At 42.0% G+C, this 21,704-nt stretch overlaps 1 protein-coding gene across 2 annotated transcripts in view; it reads left to right on the top strand.

Annotated features, from left to right (window-relative positions):
• The window catches only part of LOC122562734 (mediator of RNA polymerase II transcription subunit 13-like), a 237,283-nt gene that overhangs the window by 193,578 nt on the left and 22,001 nt on the right, over positions 1-21,704 (top strand). For both annotated transcript variants that reach the window (XM_043715858.2, XM_043715857.2), the window contains exons 14-18: positions 1,084-1,177; positions 1,458-1,678; positions 1,867-2,072; positions 2,487-3,427; positions 21,145-21,321. In XM_043715858.2, coding sequence (XP_043571793.1) covers positions 1,084-1,177; positions 1,458-1,678; positions 1,867-2,072; positions 2,487-3,427; positions 21,145-21,321 — 1,639 coding nt within the window. The remainder of the gene's footprint in view (positions 1-1,083; positions 1,178-1,457; positions 1,679-1,866; positions 2,073-2,486; positions 3,428-21,144; positions 21,322-21,704) is intronic.

The raw sequence follows: 21,704 nt of genomic DNA, 5'->3' as shown, positions 1-21,704 counted from the left end.
CTGAGTTGCTTGTGATGCACAAACTTGAATCTTTGATTCCTAAAAGGGACTAATTTCCAAAACGGATAACTGATTTGCGAGCAGGATCCCTGGGGATTCCTGAACTACCTGGCCTGTTTCTCTGGGACTGCCTGAAGATCATCCATTTCCTTCCTCTGGACTCATAAGTTGCAGTGTGACCACCTTTTCACCTAACGCTGAAACCCAGAGCTCAGATTTCCACAACTGAAAATGCTTCCTGCACATCTGGTCATCTAGGACATTGATATTTTTCTGGAATACATAGCAATTAATGAGAACTTATTGTTTAAAAACTAAAACCAGAAAGTTTTAATACTGATGGGAATCCTGACCTATAAAGACAACATTTCCCCCCTTCTACCAGAAGAATGTTCATCCTAATTTTAAGTTGCAACTAGTTTCAGATGTTTCATTCTTTCACAGGATATGTTCTATGTTGCTAGTCAACATAGGTATGTCAGCTTCATTCGACTTCTAACCATCGCAACTTTGTTCTCATCATAATGTTGTCTTGCTCTCTGCATGCTGCTGTTAAAAACCACAAATTCTCAAATATGCCTTCAGAATGATCACTCGCTGGATACAGGGCTTGAAACTTAATAAAACTGCATCACATTTGGATAACTCCAGTTCTGCTGAGTATAACAATTGCAGGAGTATGTAGTTTTGCAATTATTTACATAACATTAAGATAGCTTTCTTTCTTGAATTATTGGACGTTGAGAATTAAATTTCTACAGAGTTTTCAGTTATAATTTTGATAGAGAAAGGAATTAAGTACAAGTTTAACATTTGTACTTCTAGTATATTTTGCTGCAACTAAAAATAAGTCAGTTAAGCCATGATGTAAAACTATTATAGTGTATGTACATGCTTGTGAGAATGTACTTGAAGGTATAATGCAAAATGCATTCATGTTTTTCAATTATCACACTACAAACTTTCCTCTTGATCCATAATTCTTAGTCTCATCCAAGCTAAGCCTAAAACATTACTAAGATATATTTGCAGAAATAAAACAACCCAGAAAGTTTATTAAAAGAAGACAACTATTTATTGCAGACATCTTCCCCAACACGCTCTAAGCAAGCAAATGCAGGATCAGAAGACAAAGCTGTTGGAAAAGATGTGAAGACAACTGGGCCTTATCCTCCAAGTAAGTGTTTACGGTAGTGCTACTGTTTTCCAGGATGTTATAGGGCTTAGTACTTAAAATATTCAAAAGAAGTAAATTTTAAAAGAGAATTTGAAAATGAAATACTGACATTTATAAACATCGCTTTGGGGTGATTTTGACATTGAGTTTGACAAAAATAAACTGATGTTGAAACTGAATTTTTGAGTAGTTCCAGAGCATGATTTGAAATGAGCAAATATAAATTTGGATTTGTTTGCAAACAGTGAACAAGAATTTGATAAAGCTTAATTTCTTCCAGCTGTCGCAGATCTGCAAAGAATGTTTCCAACCCCTCCATCTTTGGAACAACATCCAGCATTTTCTCCAGTAATGAATTACAAAGATGGTGTTAATTCTGAAATGCCTGCAGGGATGAGTAGCATGGAGAATCCAGTTGGTACTATGACCGCAGCTCAATTCACAGAATTCAAAATGCAAGTGGAAGATCGACTGGGCAGTCCTAAGCCTGAAGAAATAACAGTTAGTAAATGAAAACAAATTAAGGCAGTTTGGAAAGTTAATGTCAGAGTTGTGTATTCTTTTAATATTTTTAAAGGGCTTTGTTAATATTTTAATAATGTTTTAACATATCCTGAAGTTTTATTATATTTTTGTTTGACTGCATGATGTCTGTTTCAAAGGTAATTTTTTTTAATACTTTTTTATAGGATTTTTCTTACGTGCACAAGCCCCCAAAAGCTAAGGCTTTTGTTGGGTCTTCAATGTTTGCACCACTAAAGGCCGTGCCCAGTCAATGCCTTGCTCCACTGAAAATACCAGATGCCTGCATATACCGACCGTCATGGGCTATTCCTCCAAAAATCGAACAATTGCCTGTACCACCACCTGCTTCACTAAATCGGGATGGATATGTGTAAGTGCTGGAAAGCCTTTGTTGCAAGTTACGTGCATGGAACTGAAAAGGAACTATCAAAGTTGAGTTTAGTTAGTATCTAAACCCAACTGTGTTTCAAACGGATGACAAGAATAAAATTAGTTAAATGGATTAATATTTAGAACATTTATTGTTGGAATTGTTGGCAAATTTTCTGTAGTTAAGTGACATTCTGTAAGTTAGACAAGCAATGACTGGTTGTAACATCGGAGTTTCCTTAAATGTTACAAGTAAGGTGGTAAATGCAACATTTTAAGTAATGTTTATTTTGATATTTTGACAGTGTCATTGCATTTATACTTGGTTATTTCCTACAAAGCATACTAATAGCTACTTCAATTTATACTCGAGCGACAAATCAATATTTTTCTAAAACTGCCCTTGTTCTTACAGCAATGTGCCTAGTGTTGGGAGTCTGACAGAAGATTATATTCAGATGAGCACTCCTCAAATGAGCACACCTTTGGCAGTAAGTTCTACTGCACCTGCCAGCAACAGTGGTGCTGGTGTGTTGCCATCTCCTGCAACCCCTCGCTTCTCTGTCCCAACACCTCGTACACCAAGGACACCACGAACTCCACGGGGTGGGGGCACTGCCAGTGGGCAAGGATCAGTGAAGTATGATAGTGCTGATATGTGTTCCCCTGCTTCAACACCTTCAACCACACGACCATTGAACTCCGTGGAGCCAGCAACCATACAGTCAATTCCCCAGGCACACAGCTTGTACGTTACGCTAATCCTTTCAGATTCGGTGATGAATTTCTTCAAAGATCGCAACTTCGATAGCTGCTGTATCTGTGTTTGTAATATGAATATCAAAGGGGCGGATGTTGGTTTATACATCCCAGATCCAACCAATGAAGCCCAGTTTGGATGCACCTGTGGATTTAGTGCTGTCGTAAACCGCAGACTTGGATATAATGCAGGTCTCTTTCTCGAGGATGAATTTGATATTTTTGGGAGGACATCAGAGATTGGTCAAGCTGCAGAAAGACGATTGATATTGTGTCGGAATTCTGTTGTTCCTCAAGGATTTGATGGGTCGAAGAGGCTACAAGACCTAACAGCGAACTTAATTTTTCTTGTACAGGATCAGTGTACAGGACCTTTCACTTCTCTAAGTTCTCTGGACTACATTTCCTTAGATAGATCAGCACTTCAATCAGCAAATTGGAACTATGACAAGCTGAGAGCAGATAGTAGCGATTCTTGCACAGAGTGTTTCAATGCCCTGGAGCAGGGTCGACAATATGTGGATAATCCATCTGGTGGAAGAATAGATGAAGCACTAATTAGAAGCAGGAGTTTACACCCATGGCCCAATAGTAATGGTAAGTTTTCTGTAGCATTTAAATGTCAATTATGTGAGATTACATAAATTGGTCAGGAAGTGTAATTAACTCTGTATCAGCTGAGATTAAAATAAGTGCCATTTTTAAATTTCCTGTTAATTTTGACAAAAATGTCTTCCACAGGACTTTTAATCATTGTAACAAAATGTTTTTTAATATGTTGAGCAAGAAAGGCTTTAAAAAGGCAATGCATTAGCATGGATAGAAGATTGGTTAACCAACAGGAAGCAAAGTATGGGAATAAATGAGTGCTATTCTGGTTGGAGATCAGTGACTAGTGGTGTGCCTCAGGGATCTGTGTTGGGACTGTAGTTATTCACAGTTTGCATATTTGATTTGAAGTTGGGGACCACATGTAGTGCGTCAAAGTTTGCGGATGATACTAAGATACGTGGTACAGCAAATTGTGTAGAAGACTGTGAAACTTTGTTCTCCATCTACCAGACCTTTGTCCACTCACTTAAACTTATCCCTTTGCAATGTTAATAAATGGGAAGTCCTCTATTTTGGTCGGAATAACAGTAAAAAGGACTATTACTTGAATGGTAAGAAATTACAGCACGCTGTTGCTGGGTGTCCTTGTGCATGAATCAAAGAAGGTTGATCTGCAAGTTCAACAGGTAATTAAGAAGGTAAATGAAATTTTGTCCTTCATTGCTAAAGGGATTGAGTTTAAAAGCAGGGAAGTTATTTTGTAGCTGTATAGGGTGCTGATAAGGCATTGAAATTTAGAAGAACGAGGGGGCATCTCATAAAAACATATTAAATTATGAAGGGAATAAATAAGGTAGAAGTAGACAGGATGTATCCATTGGCGGGCGAAACTAGGACAAAAAGGCACAGTCTCAAAAATAAGGAGAGCAGATCTAGGACTGAATTGAGGAAGAACTTCACCCAGAAAGTTATGAATCTGTGGAATTCCATGCCTACTGAAGTGGTTGAGGCTTCTTCAGTAAATGTTTTCAAAGCTAAGATAATTTTTTGAACAGTGAAGGGATATGGGTTATGGCGAAAGGGCAGGTAAGTGTAGCTGAGGCCTCAAAAAGATCAGCCATGATCTTGTTGAATTGTGCAGCAGGCTTAAAGGGCCAGATGGCTGCCTCCTGCTCCTAGTTCTTATGGTCAACATATTCCTGAAATCATCAATCTGTACTATCCCTTACTCAGGAAAATTTCATAAACATAATTTATGTTGAAATCAAGCATTGCCATTATTTCTACACAAATATGAGGATGGGAGTCTATAATACAGGATATCTAAAAATTCTATAGTTTTCATGTTGCTAACAGGAAATGCATTGATATTTTATGCATGTATTGGGAGTTATGTCTCAATGGAGAAGCTTAGTTCTGGACTTTAGTTGGATTTTGTTTGTAAAGAGAGGTCTTGTTTGATAGAATTGTTGGGTTTGAGTATTGTTCTGGACTGAATTATTAAGGAAATTTTTGATATCTGTTTTCTTGCCATGTTAATCTGTATGTTTTATCTTAAGATTTATACGAATTAATTTTTGGGAAGCTGTGAAGAGAAGGTTGAATTTGATTTCTTAAGCGTTTCAAGATCAGGGCAGGGTAGTACTTTGTTTATGGAAGTGAAAAAATTACAACTGACCTGCCATTTAGCTGCTTCAATTATGAATATACTATCCTTCATAATAGGAGATGCATCTTGCAGCTAAGACTATTATATTCAACTGTATAGTTTGCGAGGGTTAGAGAATTGGAAAGAGCTTTGCATTGAAACATTTGTCTTTGTGATTTTTGAACCTGGTGGGATCATGAGGATATCATTGGCCTGTTTTGACTAAAATTAGAATATTGGTTTGAGAGTATAATTGGCAAGAACATAATTTCTGCAATTCAGATGACAAAATAAATTTTAAAAATTTGAGACAGGCTTGTATTCTAAAGTGAATTGACACTTACCTGGTCTCTTTAACTTTGGAATATAACTGTCAACAGGGGTGGTCAACTTCACTGTCAACAGGGGTGGTACCAGGGGACTGGAGAGTGGCGAATGTTGTGCCCCTGTTCAAAAAAGGGAATAGGGATAACCCCGGGAATTACAGGCCAGTTAGTCTTTCTTCGGTGGTAGGCAAAGTAATGGAAAGGGTACTGAGGGATAGGATTTATGAGTATCTGGAAAGGCACTGCTTGATTAGGGACAGCCAGCACGGATTTGTGAAGGGTAGGTCTTGCCTTACAAGTCTTATTGAATTCTTTGAGGAGGTGACCAAGCATGTGGATGAGGGTAGAGCAGTGGATGTAGTATACATGGATTTTAGTAAGGCATTTGATAAGGTTCCCCATTGTAGGCTTATGCGGAAAATCAGGAGGCATGGGATAGTGGGAAATTTGGCCAGTTGGATAGAAAACTGGCTAACCGGTCGAAGTCAGAGAGTGGTGGTAGATGGCAAATATTCAGCCTGGAGCCCAGTTACAAGTGGAGTTCCGCAGGGATCAGTTCTGGGTCCTCTGCTGTTTGTAATTTTTATTAATGACTTGGAAGAGGGAGTAGAAGGGTGGGTCAGTAAATTTGCAGATGAGATGAAGATTGGTGGAGTTGTGGATAGTGAGGAGGGCTGTTGTCGGCTGCAAAGGGACTTAGATGTGATGCAGAGCTGGGCTGAGGAGTGGCAGATGGAGTTCAACCCTGCCAAGTGTGAGGTTGTCCATTTTGGAAGGACAAATAAGAATGCGGAATACAGGGTTAACGGTAGGGTTCTTAGTGAGGTGGAGGAGCACAGGGATCTTGGGGTCTATGTTCATGTTTGAAAGTTGCCACTCAGGTGGATAGAGCTTGTAAGAAGGCCTATGGTGTATTAGCGTTCATTAGCAGAGGGATTGAATTCAAGAGTCGTGAAGTGATGTTACAGCTGTACAGGACTTTGGTTAGGCCACATTTGGAGTACTGTGTGCAGTTCTGGTCACCTCACTTTAGGAAAGATGTGGAAGCTTTGGAGAGGGTGCAGAGAAGATTTACCAGGATGTTGCCTGGAATGGAGAATAGTTCGTACGAGGATAGGTTGAGCGTGCTAGGCCTTTTCTCATTGGAACGGAGAAGGATGAGGGGTGACTTGATAGAGGTGTATAAGATGATCAGGGGAATAGATAGAGTAGACAGTCAGAAATTTTTTCTCCGGGTACAACAGAGTGTTATAAGGGGACATAAATTTAAGGTGAAGGGTGGAAGGTATAGGGGGGATGTCAGGGGTAGGTTCTTTACTCAGAGAGTGGTGGGGGCATGGAATGCGCTGCCTGTGGGAGTGGCAGAGTCAGAATCATTGGCGAACTTTAAGTGGCAATTGGATAGGTACATGGATGGGTGCTTAAGCTAGGACAAATGTTCGGCACAACATCGTGGGCCGAAGGGCCTGTTCTGTGCTGTATTGTTCTATGTTCTATAACTAAAATAGATTGCCGAAAGCCACTTTACAACGATTGGGATTCAAGTGCAATGGAAAATAAGGTAGAATTCAATGAAATGAACTCTTCCTCAGACCTAGTACTGACTATTGTGTTCAAATCTCAACACGTCCCTCAGGAAGGAATTATTAATTTCATCAAAGGTATAGCAAATTTCCTATAATGATACCACACTTTAAAGTATTTTGTTTGAGGACAGGATATATGCATTTAACTTGAGTACATGGGATCAATGTTATGTAATTGAGGTGTTTTGAAAATACATAGACCTGGATTTTGTGGGTAATATTTGAAGAAAACAACCTGCAAAGATCTTGAGAGCTCAGAGCCCTGGATTTTGTAACATTAATTTCACCAAGAATGTATCCAGCAGAAAAGATGTCATCGAAACAGCTCAGCAGCTAATGACTTTGGAAATGTTCTCAGACAAGTTGAGGCACTGATCAGCCATGATCTAATTCAATTCAGAAATAAGTTCAGAACTGAATAATACTTTTTTAATGACCAGCTGTAAGCATCTGTGGTGAAGAATATGAAAATTGCAACATAGAAATATTCCAATCCCATAAAATGATTATCTGTGAGCAGGCAAAATTAGCCAGCCTATTCCTATGTCCCATCATCCTCCTCACTTTTACTCATCTGTCAAATTTTATCCTGAACTATACAACCCCAAACCGTGGAAAATAATTGCTCTTTGTGAAATCATAATTACATAAAGCTTATTCTCGTAATTTCATAAAATGTTGAGTCTCTGGCCCTTAGCTACAGCGCCGATAGCCATTAGAAACATCTGTTTCTACATATTTCATCTGAACTGTTTGAAGTTTTAAGCAATTATTATATCAACCTGTAAATTCTAACATTTTAAAAGAACAGTCCAATGTTTTAAAACAAGCTAGTTAATTTTCATATTTGCAATTTCTCATACCAGGCAGCATCCTAATAAATATGTGTTGCTGCTGCTTCAGAGCTATAATATTCTCCCTACAGCACTTTGATGTTGTCATAAAGAATGGTTTCAGCAGCGACTGTAACTATTTGGCCCTTCATGCTTATGTCCGCTTTTTGCAAGAGCAACTTAGCTAGCCCCACTCCCCTTTCCCTGTAACCCTGCAATAGTATTTGACTGTAATCTTTAATTGGTGTCCTATATTTCCATTGCCAAAAAAGAAGAATCAGTTTATACCTTTTATGATTTTAAATATCCCTGTCAAATTCCCTCTCCAGCATCTTTGAGGGGAACAACTCGCCTTTTCCAGTCAATCTATGTAACTTAAATACCTCTATTCTGGAGCCATTTACAAATCTTTTTAAAACCTACTCTAAAACCTTCATATCCTGCTGAAAGTGTAGTGCCCAGAATTGGGCATGCTACTCCAGTTGAGCCCAAACCATCATTTTTAAAGGTTCACCATTAAATATTTACTACTTTAAAAAAATTACATACCTCTATTTTGTTACGATTTCTGTAGAAATTGATGACTTTTTAAAGACTTAAATCCCAGGGACTATCAAAAGGATCACATGACTAGATGCCCAGTTTTAAGACTTGCAATAATGAGCTAAAAGCAGCATTGACTAATGTTAGGAACACAGGAATAAACTGAATTTACCAAAAATTGAAGTCCAGCAGTTGAGTATGAGCTCTAAACAGTCTCTAATTGCAGAAAGTCAAGTAACTTATGAAGAACATCAAACAAACTGTTAATAAGGTAAGAGAAACTTATTGCCCTTAATTGCTGGAAAACCTGCATTGGAAGGAACTGTAGGCCACTGTACTGTTTGTCTAGCAACACTAGCCTGTCACAACCACCTGATGAAGGAGCAGCGCTCTGAAAGCTAGTGCTTCCAAATAAACCTATTAGACTACAATCTGGCATTGTGATTTTTAACTTTGTACACCCCAGTCCAGCACCAGGCATTTCCAAATCATCTCTCTAGCCTTTGTTTCTGTTTCAATGTCCAGGGAATTGGAAGGAACAAATCTTCCAAAACCTGCTATGCAGGCAAGTACTCTCTTTGTTGAAATTTTCTCTTGGGTGAAGTATTTAGGAACCTGTTCAAGTTTCCATATCACAATATCTTGACTACATTACTAACCCTGAAATACTGAGCTCTCAGTTTTCTAAGGACTTGGGACAAGCTCTATTTCTCTCATAGCCAAATTTGATCTATCAATTTATGCTTGTCAGCAATTTGAAAAAGTCAGCAAGAAAACTGGTAGGCTGTGTTTGGCGAGTTATATCTTTTATTTTTCAGACTGTTGGTCAATGCGGTGTTTTATCTTTTTGCCCTTTATAAATAATACCTGTGTCAAGTTGTGTGTTTATTTGAGATTAAAGTGGGATGTTTTAATTCTGGATTAAATTGTAGTTGTTGGCCAGTTTTGCAACTTGATTTGAGAAATGAATTTGATTTTACAGCGGTTTATTTTTGAGGTCATTAAAGAAACCTAGTGGAAGTGTTTTCTATTCTGGACAGCAGTACAATAGTGAAGCACTTGGCCATTTTGTTGATTTGAATCTAAACAGTAATACTATTGATGCAAAGGGTAGAATTCAGTTACCAGCACTTTTCTCATGTCTCAGTCATGACACTAAACATAGTTTTGTAGGCAACTTATACACCCAATTGCAGGGCTAATGATTGCCCCATTCCAACTTGGAAAACAATCAAAGGGAAATCATGTTTGAATAATTTATTGGTGCTTTTGAGGAAGTATCAAGATAGAGGGGAACCAAGGGCTATACTGTATTTGTCGAGGTGTGACATCAAAGGTTATTAGACAAAATATAAGCTTATGGTGTAGGGGCAACTTATTAGCAAACAATTCTATCTATGCTAATCAGAAACAGAGTGGCATAAACGGTTTTTCACGTTGGCTGGATACTAAGGGGAATCAGTGTTGGGATCTCAATGGTTTACAATCTGTATAAATGGCTTGGATGAACCAGACACCAAATGTGATACAAAGATAGGAAACTAAGTTGTCTCAAAATCTTAATTCTTCCAGGGCTGTTGATAGGTATAATGAGTGGCAAACGTTTAGCAGATCAAGTACTGTATGGCAAAATATGAATCTATGAACTTTGGCAAGAAGAGACAGCAGTATGTTATTGCTGCTGTGATAAAACTCGATGTAGAGAAATTTTGGGTGTGCTGGTGCACGAATTACCAAGTCAATATGCATGTACAGTAAGTAATGATTAGGAAGACAAATGAAAAGTTATTTATAAGCAGAATGGAACAGAAGGTTAAGAATATTTTGCTGTAGTTGTGCAGAATGTTGATGAGGTATAGTATAGGAGTATAAGCTATAGTTTTAGCTTTGTGTAAGAAATGATATAAATCCATTAGGAACAGTTCAAGAAGTTTCTTCTTGGAACTTGACTGATGCTGGATGGAGGGATTATTTTATGTGAAAAGGTTAGTCTGTCCATTGTATCAATTGGAGAATGAACTATGTTCTTATTTAAACATGTAAGGTCTTGAAGGAGCTTGACAGGGTGAATGTTGAAAGATGCTCTCCCTCTGTTGGAGGGATTAGCATAAAGTGATATAGATTAAAAACAATGGGTCTCCCATTTAAGATGGAGATAGGAAGGAGTTCTTCCTCTTAGGAGAGGTCTTTGGAGCTCTTTGTCATAAAAGAGCAGCAGAGGTTGGGATCTTTCAATACAATTAAGGTAAAAGTAGGATCGTATAACACAGAAGCAGACTTTTCACTGGCTTCTGGTTTGAAAAGTAACACTGTACCACCACCCTCTGTCTTTTACCTTCAAGCCAATTTTGTATCCAATTTGCTAGCTCATCTAGATTGCATGTGATCTAATCTTACTAATCAGTCTATCATGCAGAACCTTGTCAGACCATGTAGACAATGTCCACCACTCTGCCTTCATCAATTTTCTTTGCAACCTCTTCAAAAAGCTCAGTCAAGTTAGTGAGACACGGTTTCCCATTCACAAAGCCATTCTATCTCTAATCAGTCTTCGCCTTTCGAAATGCGTGTATATCGCATCCCTCAGAATCCTCTCCAATAACTTACTGACATGAGGCTCAGTGGTCTATACCTCCCTTATTTTTTCCTTTCAGCCTTTCCTAAATAATGGCACCACATTAGCCAACCTCCAGTTTTCAGGTACCTCACCTGTGGCTGTCGTTGAAACAGATATCTCAGCAAGGGACCCAGCAATCACTTCTCTAGCTTCCTACAAAGATCTGAGAAACACCCGATGAAGTCCTGGAGATTTATTTATCTTTATGCATTTTAAGATCTCCAGTATCTCCACCACATCCACATAGTACGAACTCTTTTCAAGACACCACTATTTATTTCCCCAAGTTTCCTAGCTTCCACTGTAAATACTGACGTGAAATATTTGTTTTGTATCTCCCCCCATCTCCTGTGGTTCCATACGTAGATGGCCACGTTGATCTTTACGATGCCCTATTCTCTCCCTCGTTACTCTTTTGCCCTTAATGTACTTACAGAATCCCTCTGGATTCTCTTAATTCTATTTGCCAAAGCTATCTCTTGTCCTTTTTTTGTCCTCCTAATCTCCCTCTTAAGTATACTCCCATTGCCGTTATATCCTCTAGGGATTCACTTGATGCCAGCTGTTGAAACTTTTTTCTTGACCAGAGCCTCAATTTTTCCAGTTGTCCAGCATTCCCTATGACTACAAGCCATGCCCTTCAAACTGATGGGAACACAAGGTCTCTGAGATCTGGTTATCTCATTTTTAAAGGCCTCCCACTTCCCAACAGTCCCTTTACCTGCGAATAGCTTCCCCCAATCAATTTTTGAAAGTTCCTGTCTCATACCATCAAAATAGGCCTTACTCCAATTTAAGTTTTAATGTTTAAATCAGTTCTATCCTTTTCAATAACTGTTTGAAAACTAACAATTATGATCACTGCCCCAAAGTGCTCCCCCGATGACACCTCAGTCACTTGCTTCTGCAGCATATGCCATATGTCAGCATATGTCTGCAGCATATGCCTTGGTGAGCCTTTTTCTGTTGCTTTCCACTTTGCTTGCTAGAAGAGGCTTCTAACTATTTAGCTTTGACCAAATATAAAATGAAGTTCACTAAAACAACTGTAGGTATGAATCAGGATTTTGAACTTCACAGAAAATGAGCAAACCACAAAAAATTTTTACTTTAATGAATTATCCAGTTTTCAAATATACGTGGGTAAGTTTAACCTCAAACGTCAGTGGGTTTGGGATAGGTGGAATGTTAAGATTCTAAAATTTTGTAACACATGTCCACTTAGTTTTGAAAGCATGCAGGTCAGTTGTAAAACAGAGGCAAGGCAAGGGATAGATGAGCAGCATGCTACTTTAGTGAAGAGGGATTAGAGAACTCTGTGGGACAGAACATCTGGGTGTCCTAAAGGCTAATATTTGGGTACAGGTCCTTTATCCAAACATCTGAAGACCGAAAAGCTCCGAAATCCGAAGGCTTTTGTGAAGTTTTTTTTCTCATTAGCAAGATTGTTTGGTGAGCAAACAGTTAAGTCTACACCCACTCGATGTACGTCACTCAGATGCAACGTGGGGAGGTGCGGCCAAGCACCAACAGGCCTAGGGTTTCTCTGTGAGTGCTCCCCAAGTCGACACACACTCAATTGTGTCACTCAGATGTGACATGGGGACGTTCCCAAGCACGTTCTTACTTAGAAGTCTGCTCCTCAGATAAGATTTGTAAGAAATTTCACCATTAAACTGTCACTTATTCTGAAAACCGAAAAATTCCGAAAAGCAGGTGGTCCTGAGCATTTCAGATAAAGGATCTTCTACCTGTACTGAGTGTGATTTAGGTAGATTCTTGATTAACAAGGAGTCATCAGGGATGAGTAGACATGTGGATCTAAGACCACAAAGATATCAATACAATCTTATCAAATGGTAGAGCAGGCTAAGGTATTAAAGCTGATTCCCGCTTCTAATTTTTTGTGTTTTACATAATGTTTGTACTCACACCATGCTTCCAAGGGTTTGATCCAGTGACCATGAACGAGCAATTGTTTTAGTTCCAAGTCAGAATGATGTGGCTTGGAACGAAACTTGCATATTGTGACTGCAGCCCTTGCCCCTCTGAGTGATGGAGGTCATGGTTTTGTAACATGCTGTCAAAGGAGCCTTGCTAAATTCTGCGCTACATCTTGTGTCTGCTGCATACTACTACATTGGTGGAAGGAGTGAATATTAAGTTGTTGGATGAGGTATGATCAAGCTAACTGCTTTGTCCTGAAAGGAGTCCAGCTTCTTGAGTTGGACATGCATACCACTTGGAAATTGGAGAGTTTTCCATTGCTTTTGTTGTTTGCAATTTATACTTCAGCTTTGGTGATTCAGGAGATAAGCTGCATGCTTCAGAATTTCAATGTGATTAATTCTTGCCTGCCTTCTAGGCAATCATGAATGGTCTGTATAGAATAGATGGGGAAGAACTGTTCCTGGTCATTAAGAAGGATCGAGAATGAGATGACTGATTAATTTAATCTGATTTTCAAACACTGCACATGTGATGAGAAAAAACTCGCAGTGCATGGTTGAAGTCTGGAATATCTGGAAATGTACTGGAGGCAGAGTCAGTTGAGGTGTTCAAGAGGCCATTAGCTGATTATGAATAGAAACATCTTGTAAAGGTAGAGTAAAACATAGGACAATGCCACAAAGTCAGCACTATTTGGAGAAGCAGTGAAACATGATGGTCCGAAAGACTGCCTGCTATGATTCTGTGACAAGAAATAATGCTCTTATTGGCCAATGGTCTGAAAGTTGAGAGACAATTTGACAAATTTGTCCACCAATTTATTTTCACTAAATCAAACTCCTGATCACTGCAGACCGTTTTAGGTTTTGGCTTGGATTGAAATTGGGCCGTTTTAAGTCTTGAAGCATTCACAGTTCAGCTTCTCAGGGTGTATAAGGGAGTCATAGAAATGGACTGAGGTATAGAAACTTAGTGGTTTCCAAATGGTTGAACCAAGACACAATTTTAGGAAGGGAAACTTTCCTTTACATGTTTTAGAATTTTTTTCTTCGTAGACAGAGGGTGGTGGTAGAGGATTGCCCTTCAGACTAGATGTCTGTAACCAGCAGTCTGCTGCAAGGATCAGTGCTGGTTCCACTGCTTTTCATCATTTGTATAAATTACTTGGATTTGAATTTAGGAGATATGGTAGATGACACCAGAATTGGTGGTACAGTGGGCAGCGAAGAAGGTTACCTCGGAGTGTAATGGGACCTTGATCATATGGGCCGATGGACTGAGGAGTGCCAGATGGAATTTAATTTAGATAAATGTGAGGTGCTACATTTTGGTGGGGAAAATCAGGACAGGACTTATACACTTAATGACAAGGTCCTGGGGTGTTTGCCAGGCAAAGAGATCTTGGAATGCAGGTTCATAGTTCCTTGAAGGTGGAGTCGCAGGTAGATAGGGTAATGAATACAGCATTTGGTATGCTTGCCTTTGTTGGTCGGTGCATTGAGATAGGAGTTGGGACATTGTGTTGCAGCAATAAGGAACATTGATGAGGTTACATTTGGAATACTGCATTCAATTTTGGTCTCCCTGCTACAGGAAAGATGTTAAATCTTAACTGAACCTTTTCAAGTTTACAGCAATGTTGCCAGGGTTGGAGGGTTTGAGTTATCAGGAGAGTCTGAATAGACTGGGGCTATTTTCCCTGGAGCTGAAGGGTGACCATGCAGAAGTTCATAAAATCTTGAGGAGCATGGATAGGGTGAACAGCCAAGGTCTTTTCCCCAGGGAGGGGAGTCCAAAACTAGAGGACATATGTTCAAAATGAGGGGAATGGTTTAAAAGGGAACGAAGGAGCAACATTTAGTGCATAAGTAGGTGGGGAGCAGAAGGATACAGATACTTAGGAATGGGGCAACAGGTTTAGACAGCAGATTTGGATTGGCTCAGGCTTGGAGGGCCGAAGGGCCTGTTCCTGGGCTGTTAATTTTCTTTGTTCTTTTTAAATGGGACTAGGTTAATTTAGGACACCTAGGTAAAAACAAGGACTGCAGATGCTGGAAACCAGAGTTTAGATTAGAGTGGTGCTGGAAAAGCATAGCAGGTCAGGCAGCATCCAAGGAGCAGGAAAATCGATGATTCGAGCAAAAGCCCTTCATCCTGATGAAGGGCTTTTGCTCGAAACGTCGATTTTCCTGCTCCTCAGATGCTGCCTGACCTGCTATGCTTTTCCAGCACCACTCTAATCTAGACCCTAATTCAGGATATCTGGTTGGCTTGGACAATTTGGGCTGAAAGTTCTGTTTCCATGCTGTGCATCTCCATGACTCTCTGACTTCTGATGTATTTCACCTAAAGCAAGACCGAAAAGGGTTCAATACAGGGCTCTGTAGTCTCCCAAGCAGGTTTTCAAGCATTTAAAGGCAAAAACCCCATTCTCACCTCCTTAGAGCTGTATTTAGCTGCTTTAAAAGTCATGAATTTCAGTTAATATTATGTGGGTAACAGCCCACATTACAGTGTTGACCTAAACCCTTTTTCATCCACAGCATGTCAAAACTCTTCTTTATCTTCCAGTTTTTTTTCCATATTCTATGAGTATAGTATAGAGTCTCAGCCCAACCAAATAATGTTAGTCTCAGTCTTTTGCTTGAATTTGGTTTCCTGCCTTCATCAATTCCAAGTTTCAATCCCTCCCCCCCCGGCACAAAAGAAAGTCAAATTCTGTGGTTATTGTGTATTTATCTCCTAGTCTGTCTTAACAGCTCTAGAGACTTCAACCATATAATTCATCTACAGTACCCCTCCTGTGTTGGCACGCTTCCTGCAACTGCCTTTGCTGGTTTCCACATGCGCATATTGGATGAATCCTGAGCATCTCTTCAATACTTTCTCTTCACACCACGAGAATTCTCCAAGAATTCCTCTTTTGTAGTTCCTTTTTCTTACCTCCATATTACTGCTTGTTGGCATCATTCACAAACATTAAGTCTGACTCTGTATGAACCGATGATATTCCGCTCTTTCTCCACACCACAGCAGCAATGCCTAACCATTTCTTTCCACTGATGCTTCTGATTCATTCCTCTGCATCTGTGTTGTGATACTGTTTATTAATATTCAGTCTCCGGTAAGCCTTATTTTTATTAGCACAGCATTGGAATAGTTGTCTCAGTCAGCTGTGGGAAATTTGGTGCTTCATAAGTTAGTTTGTCACCTTCCCAGGTCTGTTTGTTAGATGGCATTAGGTTTATGACTGGCATTGTTTGTGATGCATTAAAAATATAATACTTAATCTGGACGGTATTGCAGCAGTACTATGTTGGACTGATATTGACACATTTTGAAATTAGATACATTTCATATAAATAATACATTCAATTTTTGTAGAATGGACGCTGAGCAAAATCTTTTAATGTGTGCATTTGTTGGCTTTCTGGTAGCTTCACCTATAGTCTCCTGGAAGACTAATCATGTAAATCCACTGGTTTTGAAATTGGAGTGACAGGAATGGAGCAGGAGGTGTATTGTTTGATCCCAGTTGGATGAATCCCTGTCAGATGATTAAGTAGAACAGCAATAGATGAATGCATTGAGTTTAAATATGGGCAGCAGTGTTTTGGGTCATTTTCAGTTTATGAAGGATGCTGTAGAAAAAATTGACTAAGAAAGCATTGGAATGGTAGATTCTGGAGTGATAAAATCACAAAAATTGACTTGAGGATTTCATCAGTGGATGGGCTGAGATGTGGATGGAGTTGATGTTAGTACAGAGTGGTAGCAGATGGTCTCTTGATTGAGGAGACTTGGGGTTGAAGGCTGAGTTCGGAATTCAACTCTGGTTCAAGCTGAAACAGGCAAGGAGGGATTTGGAATTTGTAGCCAGGAAAAAACATTTTATGACAGGGACCCAAGACAATAATATGAATATCCTTGATGGCTCTTCGGAGGAGGTTTTGGTCTATCTATGCGTGTTAAATGAGCAATGAAGTCGTTAGGGTCAGTGGGGGTGATGCCGAGCTGGGTGTCACAAACTAATTAGAAAGAAAGGCATAACAAAATACTTCCTGAAGATAATGGGCAAATAAGACTTGAAACAGACAAGTAGGAGAAAGTGAGGATGCAGATGCTGGAGCCAGAGTTGAAAAGCGTGGTGCTGGAAAAGCGTAGTAGGCCAGGCAGCATCCGAGGAGCAGGAGATTCGACGTTTCGGTCATAAGCCTTTCTTCAGGAATGAGGCTAGTGTGCCAAGCAGGCTGAGATAAAAGGTTGGGGGGGGGGGGGGGGGGGGGCGGAATTTGGGAGAGGGGTGCTGGGAATACGATAGGTGGAAGATGGTGAGGGTGCTAGGCCAGAGAGGGGTTGGGGGTAGAGAGGTCAGGAAGAAGATTGCAGGTCAAGAGGGCGGTGCTGAATCCAGGGGTTGGGACTGAGATAAGGTGGGGGAGGGGAAATGAAGAAGCTGGATAAATCTACATTCATCCCATGTGGTTGGAGGGTTCCTAGGTGGAAGATGAGGCGCTCTTCCTCCAGGCGTCGTGTGGCCAGGGTCTGGTGATGGAGGAGGCCAAGGACCTGCATGTCCTTGTCGGAGTGGGAGGGGGAGTTAAAGTGTTCAGCCACGGGGCAGTTGAGCTGGTTGGTGCGGGTGTCCCAGAGGTGTTCCCTGAAACGTTCCGCAAGTTGGCAACCTGTCTCCCCAATGTAGAGGAGACCACATTGGGTGCAGCGGATACAGTAAATGATGTGTGTGGAGGTGCAGGTGAATTTGCGACGGATATGGAAGGATCCATTGGGGCCTTGGAGGGAGGTGAGGGGGGAGGTATGGGCGCAAGTTTTGCATTTCATGCGGTTGCAGGGGAAGGTGCCGGGAGTGGAGGTTGGGTTGGTGGGGGGTGTGGACCTGACGAGGGAGTCACGGAGGGAGTGATCTTTTCGGAACGCTGATAGGGGTGGGGAGGGAAATATATCCCTGCTGGTGGGGTCTGTTTGGAGGTGGCAGAAATGACAGGATGATACAATGTATCCAGAGGTTGGTGTGGTAGAAGCTGAGGACCAGTGGGGTTCTGTCCTGATGGCAATTGGAGGGGCGGGGTTCAAGGGCGGAGGTGCGGGAAGTGGAGGAGATGCAGTGGAGGACATCATCAAACAAGTCGGAGGGGAAATTGCGGTCTTTGAAGAAGGAAGCCATTTGGGCTGTTCATTAGTGGAATTGGTCCTCCTGGGAGCAGATGCGGCGGAGGCAAAGGAATTGGGAATGTGGGATGGTGTTTTTACAAGGGGCAAGGTGGGAGGAGGTGTAATCTAGGTAGCTGTGGGAGTCAGTCAGCTTGTAGTAAATGTCTGTGTTGAGTCGGTCGCCCGAGATAGAAATGGAGAGGTTTCAGAAGGGGAGGGAGGAGTCTGAGACGGTCCAGGTAAATTTGAGGTCAGGGTGGAAGGTATTAGTAAAGTGGATGAACTGTTCATCCTCCTCGTGGGAGCACGAGGTAGCGCCACTACAATCATCGATGTAGCGGAGAAAAAGGTGGGGGATGGTGCCAGTGTACCTGCGGAAGATGGACTGTAACACATATCCGATGAAGAGGCAGGCGTAGCTGGGGCCCATGCGGATTCCTATGGCTACTCCTTTGGTTTGGAGGAAGTGGGAGGATTGGAAGGAGAAGTTGTTAAGAGTGAGGACCAGTTCAGTCAGTTGAAGGAGAATGTCAGTGGAAGGGTACTGGTTCGGTCGGCGGGAGAGGAAGAAGCGGAGGGCTTGGAGGCCTTTGTGATGGGGGATGGAGGTGTATAGGGACTGGATGTCCATGGTGAAGATAAGGCGTTGAGGGCCAGGGAAGCGAAAATCATGGAGGAGGTGGAGGGCGTGGGTGGTGTCCCGAACGTAGGTGGGGATTTCTTGGACTAAGGGAGACAGGACAGTGTCGAGGTATGCAGAGATGGGTTTGGTGGGGCAGGAGCAGGCTGAGACAATGGGTTGGCCGGGGCAGTCAGGTTTGTGGATTTTGGGCCGGAGGTAGAAACGGGCGGTGTAGAGTTGTGGGACTATGAGGTTGGAGGCGGTGGATGGGAGATCCCCTGCGGTGATGAGGTTATGGATGGTCTGGGAGATGGTGATTTGGTGGTGGGGGGTGGGATCATGGTCAAGGGAGCAGTAGGAGGAGGTGTCCGCGAATTGGCATCTAGCTTCAGCGGTGTAAATATCGGTGCGCCAAACTACCACTGCGCCTCCCTTGTCTGCCGGTTTGAGGTTGGAGCGGAGGGAGTGGAGGGCTGCGCATTGTGAGGGTGAGAGATTGGAGTGGGTGGGAGGGGTGGACAGGTCGAGGCGATCAATGTTGCGGCAGTAGTTGGATATGACAGAGGGCCCCAGCTATGCCTGCCTCTTTGTCAGATATATGGAACAGTCCATGTTCCGCAACTACACTGGCACCATCCCCCACCTTTACCTCCACTACATCGATGATTGTATTGGTGCTACCTCGTGCTCCCACGAGGGGGTTGAACAGTTCATCCACTTTACTGACACCATCCACCCTGACCTCAAATTTACCTGGACTGTCCCCTTCCAAGACCTCTCCATTTCTATCTCGAGCGACCAACTCACAACAGACGTTTACTACAAGCCGACTGACTCCCACAACTACCTAGATTACACCTCCAACTACCCTGCCCCCTGTAAAAACTCCATCCCATATTCCCAATTCCTTCGCCTCCGCCGCATTGCTCCCAGGAGGACCAATTCCACTACCGAACAGCCCAAATGGCCTCCTTCTCCAAAGACCGCAATTTCTCCTCTGACGTGGTCGACGATGCTCTCCACTGCATCTCCTCCACTTCCCGCACCTCCGCCCTTGAACCCCGCCCCCCCCAATCGCCACCAGGACAGAACCCCACTGGTCCTCACCTACTACCCCACCAACCTCCGGATACATCGTATCATCCACCGTCATTTCTGCCACCTCCAAACAGACCCCACCACCAGGGATATATTTCCCTCCCCACCCCTATCAGCGTTCTGGAGACACCACTCCCTCCGTGACTCCCTCGTCAGGTCCACACCACCGACCAACCCAACCTCCACTCCCGGCACCTTCCCCTGCAACCGCAAGAAGTGCAAAGCTTGCGCCCACACCTCCCCCCTCACCTCCCTCCAAGGCCCCAATGGATCCTTCCATATCCATCGCAAATTCACCTGCACCTCCACACACATTTACTGTATCCGCTGCACCCAATGTGGTTGGGGAGACAGGCTGCCTACTTGCGGAACATTTTAGAGAACACCTCTGGGACACCGCACCAACCAACCCAACCGCCCGTGGCTGAACACTTTAACTCCCCCTCCCACTATGCCAAGGACATGCAGGTCCTTGGCCTCCTCCATCACCAGACCCTGGCCACATGATGCCTGGAGGAAGAGCGCCTCATCTTCCGCCTAGGAACCCTCCAACCACACGGGATGAATGTAGATTTCTCCAGCTTCCTCATTTCCCCTCCCCCCACCTTTTCTCAGTCCCAACCCCTGGATTCAGCATCGCCCTCTTGACCTGCGATCTTCTTCCCGGCCTCTCTGCCCCCACCCCCTCTCCGGCCTATCACCCTCACCCTCACCTCCTTTCACCTATCGTATTCCCAGCACCCCCCCCTCCCCGTCCCCCGCAACCTTTTATCTCAGCCTGCTTGGCACACCAGCCTCATTCCTGAAGAAAGGCTTATGCCCGTAACGTCGATTCTCCTGCTCGTCAGATGCTGCCTGGCCTGCTGCGCTTTTCCAGCACCATACTTTTCAACCCTTGAAACAGACAAGGGCAACCTTGCTCAGCCAGACCATGGCTGGATGAATTGGAGGAGAATATTGTAAGTTGTATTGGAACTTGCAGATGTGCTGAGAAGGGTAAATGTAAATAGTGCCACCATGATTACATTGACATTGGATTTCATTTAATTTTGACCTCTGTCAAGGTCATTGAAGCAAATATGGAAATCTGATTAAAGTTGTCCAAATTTTGGTTTATTGGAATGTGATAACACCTACATGGGAAATATCAGAAATTTGTGTCAAACATTGGAGAAGCAATGTTGGAGATTGGAGTGCAAGGTCAGGCTTCAGAAATGGGTTTTATTGTGGATGGGGTTAAGATGACAGATTTCAAATAGTGAGGAAGTCTTTAAAAGCAAAAGCTGGTTTGTTTATTGACAGTGGTAAATTTGTGCCCAGGACATAACTTTTGAATGCATTGCAGTAACAGAGTTTTTTGTTTGCAGTTCTGGATATTAGCATCCTTTCATCCCAGGATGTGGTCCGCATGCTGCTGTCACTGCAGCCTTTTCTCCAAGATGCCATTCAAAAGAAACGGACAGGAAGGACATGGGACAATATCCAGCATGTGCAAGGACCTCTCACCTGGCAACAATTCCACAAGATAGGCAGAGGATCCTATGGTAAATTCCAGTTTTCATTTTTATACATAGTAAAAGAAAATTCTGAACAATGTTTTGATTATTGCTATTCCTATTTAAGTTGCTTCCCTTGAAGTAATACAGCATTCACCAACTAAGCTTTCAATCCTTCTGTTTCCTGATGATAACAGGAGATTGTTATGCAAATTAAAACATTTTCCAAATTTTGAAGATTCTGCACGCTCATTTTCCTACTATTTAAAATATGTACTGTAGAATTATATGAACATGAATGTTAAATGAGACAAATGTTTACAAAGCTCAACATGTGACAAAACAAATTGTGTGGAGTAGTGGAGTTCCATTTAATAGGATAGTAGACTAATACTGGGAGTTGGATCATTGGGATATTTGTACCTAAACTC

Source organism: Chiloscyllium plagiosum, unplaced genomic scaffold, assembly GCF_037043375.1.
Source record: "Chiloscyllium plagiosum isolate Xiang-an unplaced genomic scaffold, Cpla_swu_hap1 HiC_scaffold_24, whole genome shotgun sequence".
NCBI lineage: Eukaryota > Metazoa > Chordata > Chondrichthyes > Orectolobiformes > Hemiscylliidae > Chiloscyllium > Chiloscyllium plagiosum.
This window is presented reverse-complemented; position numbering and strand designations above follow the sequence as displayed.